At 50.1% G+C, this 23,257-nt stretch overlaps 1 protein-coding gene across 7 annotated transcripts in view; it reads left to right on the forward strand.

The window, feature by feature from the left end:
- PALD1 (phosphatase domain containing paladin 1) overlaps positions 1-23,257 on the forward strand; it is an 84,889-nt gene that overhangs the window by 53,642 nt on the left and 7,990 nt on the right. For all 7 annotated transcript variants that reach the window (XM_065922513.1, XM_065922512.1, XM_065922511.1 and 4 more), the window contains 3 exons: positions 748-888; positions 1,129-1,200; positions 5,712-5,852. In XM_065922513.1, coding sequence (XP_065778585.1) covers positions 748-888; positions 1,129-1,200; positions 5,712-5,852 — 354 coding nt within the window. The remainder of the gene's footprint in view (positions 1-747; positions 889-1,128; positions 1,201-5,711; positions 5,853-23,257) is intronic.

Consider the following 23,257-nt stretch of genomic DNA (forward strand, 5'->3'; position numbering starts at 1 on the left):
TCTGGCCTGGGTCTTGGCTGTGGGCACAGCTCCCTGGAGGGGCGAAGAGCTTGTTCTGCACAGTTTCAGAGTGGCCTCCGTGGTTTATTCATGCCTTGCAGGCTTTGCGTTTATGTGTGTGTGCACACGTGTGTGTGTGTGTGTTTTCTGTGATGTAAGTGTTGTGGGGTGGGTGAGCATGTCTGTGCTGTTGGTGGAGTCTGTGTGTGTTCAGAGTGGTTGTGAGTGTGGTTGTGGACTGTGTGTGTGTGGATGTGGTGGGTCTGTGTCTGTGATGGGCTCGTGTTTCCCCCTCACTTGGCTCTGTGGTCTGGTTGCCTGTAGTCTGTTGCCCCCTAGTGGTCATGTGCTGCAGTGCTTGGCTGAGGTCCAAACTGGGCTGAAGCTGGGACCTGGCTTGGGGCCACCTCCGGTGGGCAGTAGGGCTGGGGGTCCACATGCAGGCTGGGGGCACAGCGCTTGGGAATATGTACGTCCTCCCTGGCGGGTGGTAGCACTGGAGCCTCAGGTGTGTGCTTGTGTGTGCTCACCTGTCCAATGCCAGGTTACATGGGGGTGTGGCTGTTTACACGCATAAGGTACCTCAGTGAGCTGAGTGTGTGCATACCAGGTTATGAGCCTGACGCGACCAGGCACTGGACGGGCGCTCCCAGGGCAGCTGCCGGGGTTGCCATTGGGAGGGACGGGCCGCCTTGGGAATCTGCAGCAGGAGCACCCACTGACTCCAACCTCGGTTTCCCTGTGCAGGGTTTTGACCGGCTGTTGGGGGCCCTGCAGGCCGCCCTTGCCAAGGACCCGGGTACTGGCTTCGTGTTCAGCTGCCTCAGCGGCCAGGGTCGGACCACGACCGCCATGGTGGTGGCTGTGCTTGCCTTCTGGCACATCAGAGTATGTGAGGACGGGGGTCTGCTCCGGCCGCGGGGGCCAGTTGGTCCCTGGGGACCTCGGCGAAGGCAGGAGGGTCTGGGAGCTGAGCTGGCGCCTGGTGTGGTCCCAGAGGCCCCTCCCGTTAGCCCTGGGCAGACGACATGTGGGCTGGCAGACGCCCAGTGTGGGCTCTGGGCACGCGGCTGGGGGAGGGTGCAGTCTGGTAGCTGGCTCCCAGTCCCAGCGGCTGTCCTCTCTCAGGGCTTTCCCGAGGTGGGCGAGGAAGAGCTTGTGAGCGTGCCTGATGCCAAGTTCACCAAGGGCGAGTTTGAGGTGAGTGTGCCCCCTAGGGTCCCCGGGGGACACCTGCGGGAGGAGAGAGGGTGAGTCTCCCTGACAGGTCTGGAGGGATGTTCAAAGCTCCTCCCAAGGCCATCACCTTCTTCTGCCTCCTCGTATCTGTGCTTCCCTGTCTCCGTTTCACAGATGAGCAAACCAGGGCACGGGGTATCTTGGCTCTGGGCCCTGGCAGATGGCTGTGCCAAGTGGGGCTGGCCCCCTCCCCTTCCTGGCCCTGCTTCTGGGTGGCTGTGTGTGCTGGGGAGGCCACTGGCCACTGTCTTGTCTGGGTAACACTGACGACCGCCTCACAGGCATCTGGGGCCTGTCTCTGGCTGGTGACCTTGTGCAGGGCCATACTCCACCCCACCCCGTTTCAGTTCGGGGTCCTGGATAGACGCACTGACCTTGCGCATTTAGCCACCCAGGTACTTACCCCTGCCACGCGTCGTCCCTCCTGACACCCTGCAGGCAGGTGGCAGCGTCCCTCCCTTCTTGCAGACGGGGCATGTGGGACTCAGGCGGGCACGGGGCAGCCCAGTGTCAGCGTGGTGCTCAGCGCCTGCCTGCCTGGCCAGCCTCGCCACTGACCCCTCGCGCCCTGCCGCTCCCTGCGTCCTGATGCCCCGGCCTCCGTGCAGCTCCTCAGACTCACCAGGTGCTGTCAGCCTCTGGGCCTTTGCATATGCTTTTCTCTTGCCCTTCTCTCTTCTTTCTCTTGCCACTTCTCTCTTCTTTCTCCTGGCTGATTCACAGATTCTTTTCCTTTTATTTTTTTATTGTGGTAAAATATGCATAACATAGAATATGTCTTCTTAACCATTTTTCAGTATACAGTTCTCTGCCATTAAGTACATTCATGTTATTATATGGCCTTCACCACCATCTCCAGAACATTTTTTTTTCCATTTATTTTTATTAGTTGGAGGCTAATTACTTTACAATATTGTAGTGGTTTTTGTCATATATTGACATGACTCAGCCATGGATTTACAAGAACTTTTTCCTCAGGCCAGATTCACCATATCCCTTAACTCTCCGTCATCCCACCCCTAACCCCTGGGAGCCACCATTCTACTTTCTCTCTCCATGAATTTGACTGTTTTATGTACTTTCTATAAGGAGAATCATGCAGCTTTTGTCCTTTTGTGACTGGCTTATTTCACTCTACTTAATATCTTCAAAGTTCATTCATGTTGTAGCATGTGTCACGATTTCCTTTTTCAAAAGGCTGCATTCCATTGTAAGTACTGACCGCATTTCATTTATACATTTATCTGTCTCTGGAGACCTAGGTTGTCCTCTCCTTTTGGTTATTGTGAGTAATGCTGCTGTAAACTTGGGTGTTCACATATCTGTTTGAGTCTCTGCTTTCAATTCCAGAAGAGGAATTGCTGAATCAATTGGTAACTCACTGCTTAAGTTTTGAGGAACTGCCATAATATTTTCCACAGCAACTGCACCGTATACATTCCCACCAGCAAAGTAGAAGGGTTCCAGTTTGCATCTCCACATTCTTCCCAACACTTGTTGTTTTCTGTGTGTTTTTTAATAGCCTTCCGAGGAGGTGTGAAGTGATACTTCGCTGTAGTATGGATTTGTATTTCCCCAATGAGGAGTGATGTCGAACATTGTTTCATTTGTTTCAAGGCCATTTGTTTATCTTCTTCAGAGAAATGTCCGTTCTGCTCATTTTTTATTTAAGTTGTTTTGTTGTTGTTGAGTTGTAGGAATTCTTTATATATTCTGAATATCGATTCCTTATGAGGTATGTGATAGTTTGGTGGGTTGCCTTTTTACTCTGTTGATAGTGTCCTTTCATGCAAAAGTTTTCAATTTTTTTTTTTTTTTTTACTACACCATGCAGCATGAGGGATCCTAGTTCCCCAACCAGGGATCAAATCTGCACCCTCCTGCAGTGGACGTATAGAGCCTTTATCACTGGACCGCCAAGGAAGTCCCAAAAGTCAAATTAGATTTTTTTTTTTGTTTTCTGTGCTTTTGATGTCACGTCCAAAAAGTCATTGCTAAGTGCAGTATTATGAAGCTTTTCTTCTAAGAATTTTATGGCTTTAGCTCTCAAATTTAGGCCTTTGATCTATTTTGAATTAATTTTTGTGTATAGTATAAGGTTAAGGGTCCAAGTTTATTCTTTTGCATGTGGATATCCAGTATTTTCAGCACCATTTGTTGAATAGAATGTCCTTTCCCCACCTAATGGTTTGGCAAAAATCTTTTGACCGTATACACGACGGTTAATTTCCAAGTCTGCCAGTCCTTCAGATGTGATAGTTAGAACTCTCTCCATTCACATCCAGTCCTGCGCCAGGAGCTCTGTATGTGCTTCCTTCTCCACCCTTCACAGCCGCCAAGGGTTAGGTGCCCTGACTACTCCCAGTTGATGCAGGGAGCCAAGCTCATCACCCTAGAACCGCATCAGAGATGGGATGGGACCAGAGTATAGCCAGGAAGTCAGCCTCTGAATCTGTGTTCTAAAGTTACATCCTGTGACCCAAGGATACTCTGTACCCACCCTCACCCATCTCTAGCATCCTCATGTCTAGACCGCTTCCTCTGTGATTAATTCAGGTCTGTCAAGCCCACAGTCCAGTGAGGAGCATTTAATAGAGTGTGAAGAGGGCTGAAATAGACATTGGTGCTGAGGGCTGAGGGTATAGCTTGGGGGAGTCCAGGAGGGCTTCGTGGAGAAGGTGATATTTGAGTGCATTTTAGAAGGATGAATGAGTCTGCCTGGGGCTGTGGGGAGGGGTAGTATGCAGAGAGGATCAAGTGTGCAGAGGAGGGCGTCTGGAAAGGGCAGGACTATGGGAGGCTGCGGTTGGGCAGAATGGAAGGGTTTGAGGTGGGGGCCACTGATTGTGAGGACCTTGGAGGGCCATACTGTGTGTTTGATCTTAACCTTGAGGCCAGCAGGGAACTAGGGGAGGTCGGGATCAGAGTCTTATGCTGGAGGGCCAGTGTGTGGAGGCAGGCATGGGGAGGGGAAGCTGGGGCCTAGGTGAGGATGGGCCTGCCCAGTGAAACAGGAGCCCAGTTCCCACTGGTTGGTCTTGGGGACCAGTAGTGGTGGGGCAAAGAGGGAGGCAGCAGGATGACCTTGGGTTTCCGGCTGGAGCTGGTGACAGCCAAGGAGAGGAAGGGGAGGAACGATTTACCAGGAGAGGCTAAGAGTTTGGTGCCTTGCATTTGAAAAAGCTGCAGCCCTCTGCTGGGGAGCTGCCTCTGGGTCATGCTGGGGGTCTGCCTGTGGTCCATACTCCTCTCCAGTGAGGTGTCCCACCCAGAGCTCGGCATCCAGGCATGGATTAGCCCAGAGGTTCTCCCTCTCCTCCCATTGGGCTGTATCTCCACCCCCGCTGGTGTGCCAGCTCAGGGCCAGTCCTCTGAGGAACACAGGGGTGAGGGAGATCTACCCCCACACCCCAGCCCAACCACCATTGTGATCCCGCTAGGATGCAGCTGTGGAGGTGGGTCAGATTAAGAGAAGAGCTGACGAGCTGAGTTAGTCAGGGTTTTGGTCTTTTGTTCATTTAGCATCATCCACAGAACACCTCCTAGGTGGAAAATCTCTTGCTCTTGGGGGTCAGGGAGCTTCTCATCTGGTGGGGAGTGGATGTGAGCAAGTGAGCACGTGGGTGCATGAGATGGATGAGTAGGTGGCGGTCGACTTCGGGGCTCTGAAAGGACTATGTGGGCTTTTGGGGTGGGTAGACTCAGAGGGCTCCAGGAAGGCATTGGGCCCATAAGGAGGAGTTCTGAGTGAGGCTGGGAGGCAGGTGGGGTCAGACACTGGGGGACCTTGAAGGACGTGGGGAAGCTTTCGGTTTTTATGTTGAGTGTAAGGGAGCCAGGAAAGTTACCCAAATAGGAAGCGCTCACATTTATACTTTTGTAAGGCCTCTCTGGCTACCAGTGAGGGGGAGGGGGCAGAGCTGCTGCAGTGGGATGGGGTTGCTGGAGGCCTGGATCGCTGCTGACGCAGGGTGTGGGGGTGCAGGGTAGACAGAGCAAGATCCACAGCAAGTGACTGGAAGGGTAGATGGGAGGAGCCCTGCACTGCAGAGCGTCCTTAACTGGCCTCAGTCTCCCCAGGTGAAGGGAACGCTGTCCACACTGGGTTTCCCAGAGCTGGGTGTCCCCAGAGTGCCTGCTGGGTGGAGGGAGAGCCCGTGGGGCCCCACCTGAGGCTTATCATACACCCGCTGGTCACCCCGCCAGCCCCAGTTACATGACAGCTGTCTGTTTTATGGATTAGAGTCCTGGATAAGGCTCCATTTGAAGCAAGGTTCCTACCGCTTGAAAAAATAACCCCCTTGGGAGCCCTGGCCTCCGAGATACCCGGGAACGCCCTTGGGCCCCGTCCCTGTCTGAGAAGTGAGGGGCCGTCAGGGCCAGCACGGCCCTTGGTGTGGGCGAGCCAGCTGCTGGCGCTGCAGGCCCCCGACTTGGATTTCGTCCGGCTCATCCTTGGCCTCTGGCCGCAGGTGGTGATGAAGGTGGTGCAGCTGCTGCCTGACGGGCAGCGGGTGAAGAGGGAGGTGGACGCGGCGCTGGACACGGTCAGCGAGACCATGACGCCCATGCACTACCACCTGCGGGAGATCATCATTTGCACCTACCGCCAGGTGAGCCCCGGCCCACGTGCCGGCCCCGCGTGCACAGCCCAGGAGGGGGCTGGCCTGCGTGCGAGGTGGCTAGGGCGCCCCACAGGACCCTCGGGGGCTCTCAGTCCCTTCTCTGCCTCCTGGAAGTCAGGGTGATCCCTGACATGGAAGCATGCCCAGCCCTGACTTTCCCCACTGGATTCTGCAGTGCTCGGGGGTGTGTGTGCAGGGGTGAGGTTCAGAGGATTCGGCAGCTGCTGTGGCCCTGGGACCCGTCAAGGATGTGGCTGCTCAGAAGGAACACCCTGTCCTCATCCCTGTGGTGCCAGGCCTTCACCCTCCAGTTTCTGGGCCACGGGAGGCCCTGGGGGTCCTAGGGAGGAGGCAGGTGGGTGGATGGGTCCTGGGGAGCGGCTGTTTAATATCCGGCAGGAAAGCCATCCAGTGTTTTAACAGCTGACGCTGCCTGAGGGACTGAACATTCAATTATACAAATCAGAAGTTTTCTGTAAAAGTCCAGATTTCATATAAAAATTCAGAGTTTTAGCCGATCTAGAAAAAACGAGCCCTCTCGGCAGCCATGGTCCCAGGCACTCTGTCTCAGGTGGCCTGGCTGGTGCAGTTACCCAGCCCGCGGGCGCTGCTCTGGCCATCAGACTCGGGGGCCTCTGTTCTGTGTGGAGCATGCTGACCTGCCTCATTCTGTTCCTCTCTGACCCAGTGAATGTGATTGTCTGCTGGGCAGAGGCGGGTGCTGGCGTGGGAGGGGACAATTGTGAAGGGAGTGGGAGCTTTGAGAAGACTGTGCCCAAGTGAGTGAGCACCTCCCTGGGTGCTGACCTGCGGTGGGGCAGCGGTCCCCGAGAAGGGGCGGCTCCGAGCCAGCCCCACGCTCGGCCTTCACTGGGCACGCGTTGTGAATGGCTGATCCAGGCCAACCTTTGCTCAGGGTCACAGATCAGACCACGTTTGGGGGAAAAGGCTGTTTGTCTGGAGGCAGGCCATCTGGGGTCAGGTTATGCCCAGGGTCAGCGGTCAGTTGGAAGGGATACCAAATTTGGGGTGGGGAACGTGGTTAAGGAGTTTCAGCCTTTGCTGAGCTTTGAAAGACGGACTTGTTTTCCCCATGGCCAGCAGCGCCGTTTGGAGTCGCCTGTGGGTCTACCTCATGGCGGTCTGGTACTCTGCCACCAGGTGGCGGCAGTGAGCTGGGAGCCTGAGCCGCTCCGGAGACGTTGAGAAAGCAGAGAACCAAGCTTCCACTTCTCTCTGAAACCAGAGGCCTGAGTTGTAGGAAGGGAATGCCTAGCTCTGCTTCAAAGTACCGTAGGTCCCCTCCCGATGCTGACCACACTCAGAGTACCCTTCTTGGCATCCTCTTCCTTCTGGCCCTGCTAGCTCTTCGCTGCCTTCGGGCAATCCAGGGGTCCCCACCCCACCAAAGCTGATAGACCCTCCCCTCCTCTGAGCTCTGCAGTCATGGATGTTCACTGTGGGGCGCACAGAGGGTGCAGCGGGGGCATCCGGGGGGCATGAGCCTCGGGGAGAGAGGAGAGGTCCCACAGAGCAGGCCTGGAACTGTCCTGATGTAATGAGAGCCAGGGAAAGTTGCTTCAGATGGGAGGGACTGCATGGGCAAAGACCATGCTGGAAAAGTGCAGAGAGTTCAGAGGTGGTGAAGGTGCTTTGGTGCCCACGAACACAGTTGTGTTGGAAATTGTCAGAGATGGGATTGCATGGGTAAGCTGGCTCTGCTCTGTCGGCAGTGGGAGGGAAGGGTGGTGTGGCTGGAACTAAGTATAGTAGATGCTCTGGCTGCCTTTGGAGTTTGGGGTATTTTAATGGAAACAGAACCAGCGGAGGACTCTCGTTCCCTCCCCATCAGATCTGGCCACTTACCACTATTCCAAAGGCCAGGATGGTGCCAACCTCTGCTGTGGGAAGAGGGGAACCCCTGAACCCCATCCCTGGTGTTGGTGATTGGGGGATAAGGGTCTGGGACAGAAGCAGGGTACAGAGTCATTCCCCAATGTGGCCACCAGGTGGCCCCGGTGAGCTGCACTTGGGCTAAACTCAAGAGCTGAAGAGCTGAGGGGCCTGCTGCTGCTGCTGCTGCTGCTAAGTCGCTTCAGTTGTGTCCGACCCTGTGCGACCCCATAGACGGCAGCCCACCAGGCTCCCCTGTCCCTGGGATTCTCCAGGCAAGAACACTGGAGTGGGCTGCCATTTCCTTCTCCAATGCGTGAAAGTGAAAAGTGAAAGTGAAGTCGCTCAGTCTTGTCCACTCTTAGCGACCCCATGGACTGCAGCCTACCAGGCTCCTCCATCCGTGGGATTTTCCAGGAAAGAGTACTGGAGTGGGGTGCCATTGCCTTCTCCTCGAGGGGCCTGACACCCTCCAATTCAATTCTTCTCACCCTGGTTGTACAATAGATTCACCTGGGAGCTTTAAAACAGGCTCATGGCTGCGTTCCATCCCCAGAGTCTGATTCAGTTGGTCTACTAGGGATGGGGTGACCAGGGCATGGATCTTTTCCTAAAGTAACTTAGATAATTCCGAAGAGCAGTTAAGGTTGAACACTGCATACTCTAAGCCAGGGTTCCCAACTTTAGGAGTTTCCGGAATACCTGGAGGATTTTAGATGCATGTTGCTGGGCCCAGCCTGACATTTTGCTTCTGTAGGTCTGGGTGTCTAGCAAGCTCCTAGATGCTGTTGCTACTTTTGGGCGGGGCCACATGGAGGGGGCGTCTAACATGTCGTGTCTTGCCCTCTTGCTCTCTCCTTTGCTTTTTAAAAAAATATATATATATTTTATTGACGTATAGTTCACTTAAAACGTTTCAGGTGCGTAGCAAGGTGATTCAGTTATACATGTACATATATATTATTTTTCAGATTATTTTCCGTTACAGGTTATTAGAAGATATTAGCTATAGTTTCCTTGCCCTCTCCTTTTGTAACAGTTTTTTGAGCTATGACTCATACACCACACATATCACTTATGTAAACTGTGCAAGTCAATGGTTTTTAGTGTTTTCACAGGGTTGTATAATCATCATCACCATAATCAAGTTTAGAGTATTTTCATCATCCTAAAAGAAACTTTCCGTACCCATTAGTTATTATTCCCCTATTCCCTCCCTTCCCCCAGCCCTGGGCAACCACCAGTCTGCTTTCTATTTATGGGCATTTGCCTATTCTGGACATTTCATATACTTGAAGTTATACAATATTTAGTCCTTTGTGACTGGCTTCTTTCACTGAGTATAGTATTTTTGAGGTTTATTCAAACTGTAGCATGTATCAATATTTCACTCCTTTTTATGACTAAACCTTCTTCTTGTTGTATAGATAGATCCCATTTTGTCTCTCTCTTCATCAGTTGATGGACATCGACTGTTTCTGTTTTCTGGCTATTATGAATATAAAGCTGCTATGACATGTATTTGTGTGGACGTCTTTTGTAGGAGTGGAATTGCTGAGTCATATTATAACTTTAGGTTTAATCTTTTGGGGAAACTGCCAGACTGTTTTCCAAAGTGTCTGTGCCATTTTATATTCCCATCAGCAGTGTGTGAAGGTTCCAATGTACTGCATCCTCACTATTACTGGTGATTGACCTTATTTTAAAATTAAAAAAAATTATTTATTTATTTGGCCATATTGGCACATTTCCTTTGCATGACTTGTGGGATCTTAGGTCCCTGATCAGGGACTTGAACCCACATGTTTTACAGTAAAAACATGAAGTCCTAACCACTGGACTACCAGGAAATTCCCTGGAAATTGTCCTTTTTGAGTCTAGCCACCCTTGATAGTTGTGGTCCAGACGATTAGGTGGCTTCTTTACCTGGTCACTGAGGACTTTTGTGGGTGAAATAGGACCTGAAGTCCTTGCCTCCTGTATGGGAGACTGTCCGTCTCTCTGCCCCTCTAGGAGGCAGTGACTGGGTGCTCTGGAAGTGTGGAGTGATGGGTTTCCCTAAGGTCCCTGAGTGGGGGTCAAGCAGATCCAAGAGGAAGGGAAAGTGGGGTGCTCTTGCTGACAGAGTCAGCTGGGAAGAGGCAGGGAATCAGTTTGGGTAGTATTGCCATCTTAACAATAGTCACTCTTCTAACCCATGAAAATGAGGCATCTTTCCATTTACTTAGGTCTTCTTTAATTTCTTACATGATGTCTTGCAGTTTCCAGAGTGTAAGTTTTGTACCTCCTTTGCTAATTTTATTCCTAAGTGTGTTATTTTTATGCTATTATAAATGGGATTGATTTCTTAATTTTATTTTTTATTTTGCTATAAAAATTTTATTTTTAGTTGCTACTATATAGAAATATAACTGGTATTTATATATATATATATATATATATGGATCTTTTATTTTGCAATCTTGTAGAACTCATTTATTAGTTTTAATACTTTTTATTAGTGAATTTCTTTGAATTTTATGTATACAAGATCATGTCATCAGCAAACAGAGATATATACTTTTGTCTTTCCAATCTACATGCCTTTTATTTAATTTTCCCTGGTAAGATCTTCATGTACAATGTTGACTAGAAGTGGCAAGAACAGACATCTTTGTCTTGTTTCTGATCTAAAGAGGAAAGCTTTCTGTCTTTCACCACCAAGTATAATGTCAGCTATAGGTTTTTCACAGATATCCTTTGTTAGACTGAAGAAGTTCCTCCGCATTCTTAGTTTATTGAGTGTGTTTTTTAATGACGAGATGTTAAATTTTATCAAATGCCTTTTCTCTTTCCATTGAGATGATTCTTTGGCTTTTGCCCTTATTCTGTTGGTGGAGTATATTATTGGAATTGATTTTTGGTTGTTAAACCAAGCTTGCATCTGTGGGACAAGTCCTTCTTGGTCACGGTGTATGACCTTCTTTATGTATCGCTGCATTTGGTTTGTTGAGTATTTTTGCATAAAATTCATAAAAACTACTGATCTGTTTTCTTTTTCTATGATGTGTGTGTGTGGTTTGGCATCAGGGTGATGCTGGCCTCATACAATGTTGTGTATGTGTGTGTGTGTTGCTTAGTCATGTCTGACTCTTTGTGACTTCACAGGCTGTAGCCTGCCAGTCTCCTCAGTCTGTGGAATTCTCCAGACAAGAACACTGGAGTGGGTTGCCATTTCCTTCTCCAGGGGATCTTCCTGACCCAGGGATCAGACCCAGGTCTCCCTCATTGCAGGCAGATTCTTTACCGTCTGAGCCACCAGGGAAGACACCTATACAGTGCTACCCTCTCACGTTTACAGATGGGGATACAGTAGCCTAGAGAGGGAGAGAGGGTATCCCAAGTGTGTTCCTCAGCTTGGGCTGGCATACCAGAATCCCGCAGACTGCGTGGCGTAGCCAAGAGAAATTTCCTGTCTCACGGTTCTGGCAGCTGGCAAGTTCAAGACCAAGATTCTGGCTGATTGAGTTTCTAGTGAGGGCTCTCATCCTGGTTTCCACACAGCTGCCTTCTCACTGTGTCCTCACATGGCCTGTGTGTGTGTGTGTGTGTGTGTGTGTGTATGTGCGCGTGTGCAGAGGCGGGGGAAGGCAGGAGCCTCTCTGGTCTCCTTTCTTATAAGGACGCTAATCTCAGAGGCCATCTAATCATAGACTCCCAGAAGTGCTGTTACAGAACAAAGACAGGGCCGGAAGGCCTTACCCCTTATTTCACACACCAGTTTAAACAAAGGGAAGGACCTTTCAAGGGGTTCCAACATGTGATGTTGTTAAGTGTGTTCATTTTATTTTATTTATTTATTTATTTATTTATTTTGTTTATTAGTTGGAGGCTAGTTACTTCACAACATTTCAGTGGTAAATGTGTTCATTTTAAAGGGAGAAAGGAAGGAAAGGAGTGAAAAAGAAAAAACCCAACTACTATCCAACATGGTGGGTGTTTTATAAAAGAAAGGTTATTTTAATACCAGAAAAGTAGAGTGAGTGTTCTCAGAATAGAGGACAGGCCTTGAAGAGATTTGTATGTCTAAATGCCTGTGGACTTGGGGAACTGGTCACAAACCTAGACTTGGGACTTGCAGCTTTTGGCAACCAGGCCGCTGTTTCCTTCGAAAGTCAGCATGCCTCCTCCAGGGTCACCCTGCACCTGCCCTGGCCGGGCTGGACCCAGAGTCCCTGTCCTGCCTGGGGGCAGGCTGACCTGAGCTGGCCCAGCGGCTTCCAGACTTGAAGGAGCATCTGGCCTCCTGCTCGTGTGTGTGTGTGTGTGTGTGTGTGTGCGTGCGCGCGTGCATGCACCCTGGAATGGACTTAGTTATGATCGTCAGTCCCTGTGTGGATGGGAAAGAAGCAAGTGAGATTGTCCTGGGTGGACTGGCGGGAGGAATGAGGATGTGGGAGCTGGCGGGAGCTGGGTTCTGACAGGGCCGCCTTCATCCTCTCTGGCCGCCTGTGTCCCCACCTGCCAGGCTGGACTGTTGCTGCTTCCTGGTAGGGCTGGGTGTGGGAGTGCCAAGGGGACTGCACGCACAGGGCTTGGCTGGCACAAAGTAAATGCTCCAGAAAGGGAGCCCCAAGGATCTTTGTGGGGCAGCGTATCCTGTGATGTTCTTCCTAGCTTTAAACCCCCTGAACAGACTCTCAGATTTTGGTGCCAAGGGGACTTAGAGAGCATCTGACCCCTTTGTTTACAGATGAATAGAGGAATGGGATGCCCAGGGTCCCACATGAGTTATCATAGGCAGAGCAGAGGTGAGAGGCAAAGACCCTCACTCCCAGCCCTGGGCCCCTCCCCTGATGCCCTTGACCTCCGGTCTTGGTCCTTGTTGCCCTGGTGGGCTGTGGGGGCTTGCTGAGGCTCCAGAAGGCAGCTGCTCCCTCTCCCCTTCCCCCGCATGGACTGACTCCTCTGGAATTTGGCAGCTGTGTCTCACTTCTGGTACGTGGCTCTGTATTTAGATCCCTGCCCTCCAGTTTCAAGCTGGAAGCCCTGTGGTGCGCTCAAATGGAGACCGCAGTTGTCTGCTCACAGCAGGCCAGAATGCTGCATGTATACGCTTGTTTGCCGGATTAGAGCCCCAGAACCTCTGCCTGGCAGTGGGTGTACCACCTACATCAGCTTTCCACTTGCCTGGGAACATTCCAGGTCCAGTCCACACTCTGCTCACCTCAAGGTTTCCTCCCAGGAGCCCACCACCTTGGGATTCTGAGACCCTCTGCAGCACATGGCTCCTCGGCTTCCTACCCTGCACCCCAGAACCCCCAAACAGTGCATATCCCTTCCCTGCCAGCTCCAACAGTCGGCTTACACCCTAATCCCAAGCAAGTAAGAAAACAGCTCCTGGAACTTGGCGAGTGCACTTCTGCTGGCAGTAAAACCATTTCAGGGCCCTCGTTGGAGGCAAGCAGGAGGACGTGGAGGTCGCTGCTCTGCTGAGTATCAGGAGGGAGGGCTTGGAGCGTGTGTGAGTCTCTGCACAGTGAGGTCACACAACAGTGATGAGGACTGTTTGTTGCTTTTTTTGTGGTTATGGGAATGATATCAGACCATTACCCAGTCTCCCAGGAATGGTCTCAGTTTGCCTTACCCTTTCTAGTCTTTGTGCCTGTGCACATATCCCCTCTAACAGGAGGATCGTGATATGTGTGTTCACCTGGATGGTGTTCTTGAATTGAAACGTGCACTTAGTTAGCACATGCTTACTGAGTGCCTGTCCTGTATCTGGGGATGGAGTAGTGAGTGAAGCTTCACTGAGATTCCCTTCTAGTAGAATGCGGAGAGGCTCATTAATAAATAGTTGGGGCTCATGGACTTTTTAGCCTGTCTGTTGAGTAGCCATTGCATCCCCTATGTGATGTCGGCACGGTAACGTGGTGGAGTGGACATGCCCCCGCATCCCCTGCTCTCCCTGTGGCGGTGGCCCATGAGATTGCTTCCTGTTGTTCTCTGAGCAGGTGATGGTACCGTGGATCTCACAGCATGTGCTGCTCTTTCATCCACGTGGCTTGTTTCTGTAGGTTGATTCTTAGAAGTAGGATTATTGACTGAATTGAAAAGTAGGAACTTTTTATTTTTTGGAATTATTTTGGAAAATTTCAAAGTAGGGAGAATAATTCCATGAACCCTTGTGTTCCCAGCTTCAGGAATCAAGACCAGTCTTATCTCATTTGAGGCCCTGCCAATGCCGTCTACCACACTCTCTGGATTATTTTGAAGCAAGTCCTAGACTGAATATTACTTTCTCTGAAATATTTCAGCATATACATCAGAGAAGGGATCTTTTGAAAAAGACCATCGTAATTCCATTATCACACCTAAAACAGCAGTGATTTCTCAGCCTGCAATACCTAGTCGGTGTTAGATTTTCTTACTGGTCTCCCAAGATCTTTCTGCAGTTGTATCAGGACCCAAAAGATCCACAGGTGGCATTTATCTGTTGGGACCTTAAGTCTCAATGAATACAGAACATTTCCCCTCCTTTCCTCCCCTGAAGTGAATGTGATGAGGTAGCCGGTTATCTTCCCGGGCGTCCCATAGTCTAGATCTTGTTGATTGCACCACAGGGTTTGGTTGAGCCTGTGCTGCAGTCTCTGTGCTTTCTGTAAACCTAGAAAATTGGCTCCATCAGATTTGGCTTGGTGTTTGGCCAGCACACTCGTGGGTGATGCTGTGTGCTGCCGCTGCCCTGGAAGGCCCTGTGGTCTCTCTTGTGAGCTGGCAGCCTCTGGCACTCATCTTCTGGATTCCTTACTTTATTGAGGGTTTACAAAACGGTGATATCTTGGCTCTCTCGTTCTCTCTGCATTAATTGATTGCAGTGCTTCCAGAAAGGGACTCCCCGCAAATGCTGTGAGGGCAGGAAGGCAAGGCCAGTGCTTGCTTTTCCCTAGATTTGCCATTCCCAGAGGAGCTTTGGGAGATGCTTCTCTGAAGCCGAAGGGAGGGACTTGGTGAGCCCTAATGTTCCTGCAGACTCGGATGGCCCTGGAGTCTGTGCTGAGGGTCTGGGGCTGACTAGGTGGGGGTGGCCTGAGAGAGGGGAGGTGGATGGGAGGCTGGGAATTGCTGGAAGTGGGAGGACCGAGGCCCCATGTGTCCTTGGCCAACTGCGAGGTACCCTTGCCAAGCTGACTGTACATTTTCACATCCATGGTCTGGCTCAGGCTTCACTGTGTGGCTGTGCCTGACCAAGGCAGCCTGTAACATTACATCTGTTTGAGGAGGGGAGGCACTGGGCTTGCCTAAGAACACACAGCTGGTAGATGACAGCGGGAGGAGGGCGAGACCCCAGCCCCTGACTCCCAGGTCAGGCCCTGTCTACTGTGCCCCACTGCTACCCAAGGAGGAGAAGGCACCATTACCCCTCCCTTGCCACCTCCAGCCCCACTGGGAGAATAGTATGACTTGGAAACCATGGCCCTGGCCCTTGTATTCCTGAGTAGGGGAAGGAGGCCAGAAGACAAGAACCCATCTCAGACTCAGGTCATGGCTATAGAAGGGCATGGGACCAAACCTGCACACACATTTTCCATAGAGACAGACCTTCCCTGATATAGCAGCCGGGGCAACTCTCTCCACTGAGGCCTGTTTCAGGCTGCCGGGCCTCTGGGCTGCAGCTCTTGATGCCTCCTCCATTCCAAAGCATCAGTGTGATTGGGTCAGGGCCTGATCACCCCATGTATGTGAAGGGGCCAGAATGCTCAGGGTGTTTCAAAAAAAGTACCTCAAACGGAAAAATTAAAGAGAAAATCCTTTGAACTAAGCCACTTCATGAAGTTGGGGTAGAGGTGAGAAGGCTGGGCCCCTGACTGAGGAGAATCCAAGATGGCCACCAGCCCATAGTGGTGACACCATCTGGTGAATGAGTTGTTTCCTGCTGGGCCTGGAAAGGGAAAATATTTGTGACAGAAACCAAGGTCAGGGCTCCTGCAGGAAGTCCTGTTAGAATCATTAATGCCAGGGGTACTTTTCCTTAGCCTTGGCTAGTGGTGTTAACTCTGTATTAGTTCTGTGTTTAAAGCAGTATGGTAAAACCATATGATTATCTCAATAGATGCAGAGAAAGCCTTTGACAAAATTCAACACTCATTTATGATTAAAACTCTCCAGAAAGCAGGAATAGAAGGAACATACCTCAACATAATAAAAGCTATATATGACAAACCTACAGCAAGCATCACCCTCAATGGTGAAAAATTGAAAGCATTTCCTCTGAAATCAGGAACAAGACAAGGATGCCCACTCTCACCACTGTTATTCAACATAGTGTTGGAAGTTTTGGCCACAGCAATCAGAGCAGAAAAAGACATAAAAGGAATCCAGATAGGAAAAGAAGAAGTGAAACTCTCGCTGTTTGCAGATGACATGATCCTCTACATAGAAAACCCTAAAGACTCTTCCAGAAAATTACTAGAGCTAATCAATGAATATAGTAAAGTTGCAGGATATAAAATTAACACACAGAAATCCCTTGCATTCCTATACACTAACAATGAAAAAACAGAAAGAGAAATTAAGGAAACAATACCATTCACCATTGCAACAAAAAGAATAAAATACTTAGGAGTATATCTACCTAAAGAAACAAAAGACCTATACATAGAAAACTATAAAACACTGATGAAAGAAATCAAAGAGGACACAAACAGATGGAGAAACATACCGTGCTCATGGATTGGAAGAATCAATATTGTCAAAATGGCTATTCTACCCAAAGCAATCTATAGATTCAATGCAATCCCTATCAAGCTACCAACGGTATTTTTCACAGAACTAGAACAAATAATTTCACAATTTGTATGGAAATACAAAAAACCTCGAATAGCCAAAGTAATCTTGAGAAAGAAGAATGGAACTGGAGGAATCAACCTGCCTGACTTCAGACTCTACTACAAAGCCACAGTCATCAAGACAGTATGGTACTGGCACAAAGACAGAAATATAGATCAATGGAATAGAATAGAAAGCCCAGAGATAAATCCACGAACCTATGGACACCTCATCTTTGACAAAGGAGGCAAGGATATACAATGGAAAAAAGACAATCTCTTTAACAAGTGGTGCTGGGAAAACTGGTCAACCACTTGTAAAAGAATGAAACTAGAACACTTTCTAACACCATACACAAAAATAAACTCAAAATGGATTAAAGATCTAAATGTAAGACCAGAAACTATAAAACTCCTAGAGGAGAACATAGGCAAAACACTCTCCGACATAAATCACAGCAAGATCTTCTATGACCCACCTCCCAGAATATTGGAAATAAAAGCAAAAATAAACAAATGGGACCTAATGAAAATTAAAAGCTTTTGCACAACAAAGGAAACTATAAGTAAGGTGAAAAGACAGCCCTCAGATTGGGAGAAAATAATAACAAATGAGGAAACAGACAAAGGATTAATCTCAAAAATATACAAGCAACTCCTGAAGCTCAATTCCAGAAAAATAAATGACCCAATCAAAAAATGGGCCAGATAAAGAACATTACAGTATACTAACACATATATACGGAATTTAGAAAGATGGTAACAATGGCCCTATATGCAGGGCAGAAGAAGAGACGCAGAAGTACAGAACAGACTTTTGAACTCTGTGGGAGAAGGGGAGGGTGGGATGTTTCGAAAGAACAGCATGTATATTTTCTGTGGTGAAACAGACCACCAGCCCAGGTGGGAGGCATGAGTCAAGTGCTCGGGCCTGTTGGGCTGAGAAGATCCAGAGGAATCGGGTGGAGAGGGAGGTGGGATGGGAGACCGGGATGGGGAATTCGTGTAACTCTGTGGCTGATTCACATCAATGTATAACAAAACCCACTGAAAAATAAAAAAATTAAAAAAAAAAAAAAAAAAAATGGGCCAAAGAACTAAACAGACATTTCTCCAAAGAAGACATACAGATGGCTAACAAACACATGAAAAGATCCTCAACATCACTCATCATCAGAGAAATGCAAATCAAAACCACAATGAGGTACCATTACACGCCAGTCAGGATGGCTGCTATCCAAAAGTCTACAAGCAATAAATGCTGGAGAGGGTGTGGAGAAAAGGGAACCCTCTTACACTGTTGGTGGGAATGCAAACTAGTACAGCCACTATGGAGAACAGTGTGGAGATTTCTTAAAAAACTGGAAATAGAACTGCCATATGACCCAGCAATACCACTTCTAGGCATACACACTGAGGAATCCAGATCTGAAAGAGACACGTGCACCCCAATGTTCATTGCAGCACTGTTTATAATAGCCAGGACATGGAAGCAACCCAGATGCCCATCAGCAGATGAATGGATAAGGAAGCTGTGGTACATATACACCATGGAATATTACTCAGCCATTAAAAAGAATTCATTTGAATCAGTTCTAATGAGATGGATGAAACTGGAGCCCATTATACAGAGTGAAGTAAGCCAGAAAGATAAAGAACATTACAGTATACTAACACATATATATGGAATTTAGATAGATGGTAGCGATAACCCTATATACAAAACAGAAAAAGAAACACAGAAGTACAGAACAGACTTTTGAACTCTGGAGGAGAACGTGAGGGTGGGATGTTTTGAAAGAACAGCATGTATACTATCTATGGTGAAACGGACCACCAGCCCAGGTGGGATGCATGAGTCAGGTGCTCGGGCCTGGTGCACTGGGAGGACCCTGAGGAGTCGGGTGGGGAGGGAGGTGGGAGGGGGGATCGGGATGGGGAATACGTGTAACTCCATGACTGATTCATGTCAATGTATGACAAAACCCACTGAAATGTTGTAAAGTGATTGGCCTCCAACTAATAAAATAATATTAAAAAAAAAAAAATAAAGCAGTATGGTGTGTCTCTCTTCTGTCCCTTCAGAAAGAGGTTGAGGAAAATCTGAGGTGAAGGTAGCCACAGAGGGAGATATAAAACGTCCCTTGGTCTCAAATTGAGGTTTCTTTTATAGACTGATGCTTTAACTTTGAGCTGTTCTTTTGAGTTTTCTGAGAACTTCCCTCTCTTTCCTTGGGTCCAAACAGCTGGTGAGGAGGTGAGGGTGGGTTTTATTAGACCCGTTTTCCTGAGGAAGACACTGAGGCCTAATGAAGTTTTGTGACCAGCTGAAGGCAGGATCAGAAGCTATCTCCCAACTCCTCGGCCCACCTTCCTTTCCCTCACTGCCACAACCCAGGGAATGCTTCTCTTGTGGCAGAATAAAAGGGTTGGCAAGGAAGCCACCAGCCCTTCCTGGATTCTCCACCGTAGGTTGCTAAGAGGTCAGAGAGGTCCAGCTCAGCACCCCAAGGACTAAGATTATTTCTTAAGAAAAATGTAGAGAGAGACAGCTCTGGCCCTGACCCCCACATGGGGTCTCTCTGTCTCTCCAAGACTCTGGCTTGGCCAAAATCGTTCCTTGGAGACGTCATTCCGGTAGGTAAAGTATCTTAGGTCGTGCAGTTAGAGTAGTCCTGGAGTGCTGTGAGCTGTCACGTATAACGTGACAGAAGGATTGTTCCTGAGACTGTTTAACATCTGCCCAAAACAGAGCCAATGGATTGGTGAGCAGCTTTCAGATGGAGTGGGTGTTTGTAGTCTGTGTGTAAGCGTGAATGTATGAATGAGTGTAAGTAGGCTCATGTTCTCAGTCTGAGACCTCCTTTGCTTTTCCTTCTTTCCCATCATATGGCTGAGCTGGAACTGCTTCCATCCTCTAGGCGTACTTTCCTGGTTTCTTCAACAGCGTCCATCCAGTGAGCACTGATGGTGTGCCAGGCATGGTTTTCGAGCAGGCACCATCAGACTTGGGGTTTTCAGTGGTTTAGAAGGGGTTCACATCTCAACCCCAGGATATTCCCCCCTCTCCTGATAACTAGCCTGTGTGCTTACAGCTGCTGTTGTCAAGTTTGTGATTGTTACTGGAGTTGACTCTTTCTGCTGATTGTCTCTGTTCCATGCACAAGGGCTCATCTCTGAAACCCTGACTCAGACCCTGCCTGGCTCGAGCAGGACTCCATGAACGTCTGCCCGTGAGTGGATGGAAGGGGAAGAAAGAATAGTCACTGTGTGATTAAATAGGAAACTGGCCCCCACCATCTCTACCTTTTGGTTCTTTGTCCACATTGTTGGTCTCCAGGAGAGGGCGCTCTTCTTCAGAGGCTGAAAGAGCCCTAGTGGGGGTTGGTAACTGGGTGTTAGCCCAGGCTCTGCTGGTAACTTCCGGTGCAACCTTGGGCCCATTGCTTTGATCTGCCTGGATCTCTGTTTTTCCATCTGTCACTTGGGTTCACTACTGCTGCCCAGCCTGCTTTAAGGGGTGGTGGTGAGCCCCAGCCTGGGCACGGGCGATGTGGGGTGGGCTGTAGGGTAGCTGGGACACCAGGCAGACTCCCTGGGTCGTGTGCGGGGCTCCTGAGGCTGACACCGTGTCTGGTCAGCCCTGAATCCCAGAACCTGGCCTACGGGTGACAGTGTTTCTTGAATGAACAGCACACAGAGAAGCTCATAGTGCCAACTTTAGCTCCTTCATGCTTTGAAAGTGCTGATCAAAATATGACATCTTCAGAAAGCCAGTGACCCACATCTGGGCTGAGGGCCTAATCCGTCTTGGGGATCAGGTGTGGAAAGCTTCCTTGGGCTTGAGGCCCGTCTTCCCCACAGGCCTGAGGATGGAGTCTGTAGGGACTCATGTGGAGCCCCCAAGGAGAGGGTAGCATTGAACTTGGAGAAGAAGGCTGGGATCTGAACTCGGGAGCTCTGCCCTTAGGAACTGCCATCTTTCTTTCTTTTTTTCTAAAATATTTTGGCCGCATATTTCAGCATGTGGGATCTTAGTTCCCTGACTAGGGATTGAACCCATGCCCCCTGCATTGGAAGCTTGGAGTTTTAGCCACTGGCCCACCAGGGAAGTCCAGAAACTGACCATCTTTGAGGGCTGTCAGTCACCTGACCAACCTGGACCCTGCTTCAGCTGGAGAGCAGTGGTTACCAAAGGAGGGCTTCTTCTTGGGGAACAGGCCGGGAGAGGGCAGCAGGGGGCTCCGGTAATGACTCCACGTTCTTGCAGGCTCACTCTGCTGCAGTGGGGAGAAGAGACGGCAGGGACGGGGGGGAGGGCAGCGGCAGGGAGGCCAGCAGGAGCTGTCCCTGAGATGTGGTGGCTTTACTGGAGCATGAGAGGTGGGCAGCTTCTGGGGGTGTGTTGATGGAGAGTTGGTGGGATTCTCTGATTGGTTGGATGTGGGGCTGAGACCTGCCGACTCATTGGAAAAGACCCCGATGCTGGGAAAGATTGAGGGTGGAGGGAGAAGAGGGTGACAGAGGATGAGGTGGTTGGATGGCATCACCGACTCAATGGACGTGAACTTGGGCAAACTCTGGGAGGTGGTGAGGGACCAGGAAGCTTTGTGTACTGTAGTCCATGGGGTCTTGAAGAGTTTGACATGACTTGGTGACTGAACTGAACGAAACTGGGGCTGAGAAAGGGAGAGGTCAAGGAGGAATGTCAAGTTCGGGCCTGAGCAGTAGGAAGGATGGAGTTTCCTCTAAGAGGACAAGTTATGGGCGGGTCAGGTTTGGGGAGGGGTCCCAAGGTCCGTTTGGGGTGCGGGTGGAATTGTGGAGTCTGAACTGTATCCATGTGGAGCTCATGAGCAGCGGTTGCACGTCTGAGTCCCGATGCAGGTGTGTGTGTGTGAGTGCCCAGGGTCCTACCTGCACTCTCGGTCCTAGGTGACACTGAAAGGGTGACATGACCTAGGAAGTGAGTGTCCATTGACTAGTCAGGCACCCTCTGCACACCGGGCCCCGTTCAGACACTTTGTGCTGTGGTGGGGAGGCAGAGATGGAAACCTGGTTATAATCTGACGTCTGCCCCGGCTTGTCATTGTCTTGAGGAGACCAGTCATGCCTTGGAGAAGCAGTCAGAAACCCTCATGATGGGACTTCACTGGCGACCCAGTGGTTAAGACTCTGAGCTCCCAATGAAGAGGCATGGGTTCGATTGATCCCTGGTCTGAGAACTAAGATCCTGCATGTCGTATGACATGGCCTATGGGAAAAAAAAAAAGAGAGAAACCCTCATGATGGAATGTATTATAGTAGTTAATGAATTGGTGCAGAGAATGGGAGCCAAGAAGGGAAGGTTGTGGGACTGGATGGTTCAGAGCCTTTGGAGAACAGGGGCTTGTCCAGGGCCTGGAGGGACAAGATGAACATCACCTGGCCAGGCGAAGGGAGAACATTTCAGACAGAGGAAGAAAGAGGGTAAAAGTACAGCTGCAAGAGTGAGGCAGGGAGTGGTTGAACTTGACTGTGGTGAAGGGGGCTAGGGTGCTGGTAGGAAAGCTGGAGTTTTGGAATTCATGTCCCAGCTTAGAACGCTGCGACCTTGCTGAGCCCCATCTGCAACATGAGATGTCCCTCTTCCCTCACGGGATCGGTGCAGGGCATATCAGAATCTCATCATCAGATCTGCATGAACATGCTCAACCCAGTACCTGCACTCAGGGGCCCTGTACGCACCTGGGGAGGCTTTTCGGCCCTGCCTCTATGGGGCTCTCCCAGGTGGTCCAGCGAGCAGCAGAACTTCAGGGGAGCCACTGCAGGCGCGCCTGGGCCCGTGCTGATGCTGGGTAGAACGGAGGCGTGAAAAACCTGACCTACCCAGCGCCTGGGTCACCTTTCCTGGGCCCTGTCTATTTAAATGCTCAGTCCCCAATGGACGAGGAAACCTTGTCTGCTCCGCCACAGCTAATGACAGCCTGGCCTGCCAGGCCACTTAAAAACAGCCACTATTTTTATCTACTGGAGGCGGCTGACCTGTCTTCCTCCCCAGACAGTGCCGACATGGGGTGATTTTGAGGAAACCAGGGCTTTGCTAGGAAGGTGAGTCATTGTCTCAAATCATGGACTATGGTCTGGCAGGATGTACCTAAGGAACCTTCTGACGGGTATCAGGCGTCACCTTGACCCAGTGGTCTGAATTTAGAGATAATTCTACCCTACCTTCCCAGTAGGACTCAGAAGGAATCACTTGACCTCTCCACCCCAGATGGTCCTCAGAATCCTTGCTGGAGTTTCAGGGCACAGCAGGATTGTGTTCCCCCCAGCCGCAGAGGGTACCAAGAGGATAAGGGCTGGTGCGGCTGTGCCCCTGGGCAGAGCCCCTTCCTCTTCCAGGCACCTGTCTTGCCTCAATCTCGCCATCCGGCTGCTCTGGGTGTTTGCTGATTGTCCTCTGCCTCCCCCAGACCACAGGATCTCTGCAGGTAGGGCCTGTGTGTGCCCCACCTTTGTGCCAGGCCCCTACCGCTGTTCCATGAATGGTTGGACCCATGTGGCTCCCCAGGGCTCATAGGTGTTTCCTCATACCATACCTTACTGAGCTATCTGACCCCTGGTGATGTGGGGCTGAGAGTTTAAATGGCAGAATTGGGACCAGAACCCAGTCCCATCTCCTAGGGAGTCAAGGCATTGGCTGTGGTCCCC

Source organism: Muntiacus reevesi, chromosome 2 (assembly GCF_963930625.1).
Source record: "Muntiacus reevesi chromosome 2, mMunRee1.1, whole genome shotgun sequence".
NCBI classification, from domain to species: domain Eukaryota; kingdom Metazoa; phylum Chordata; class Mammalia; order Artiodactyla; family Cervidae; genus Muntiacus; species Muntiacus reevesi.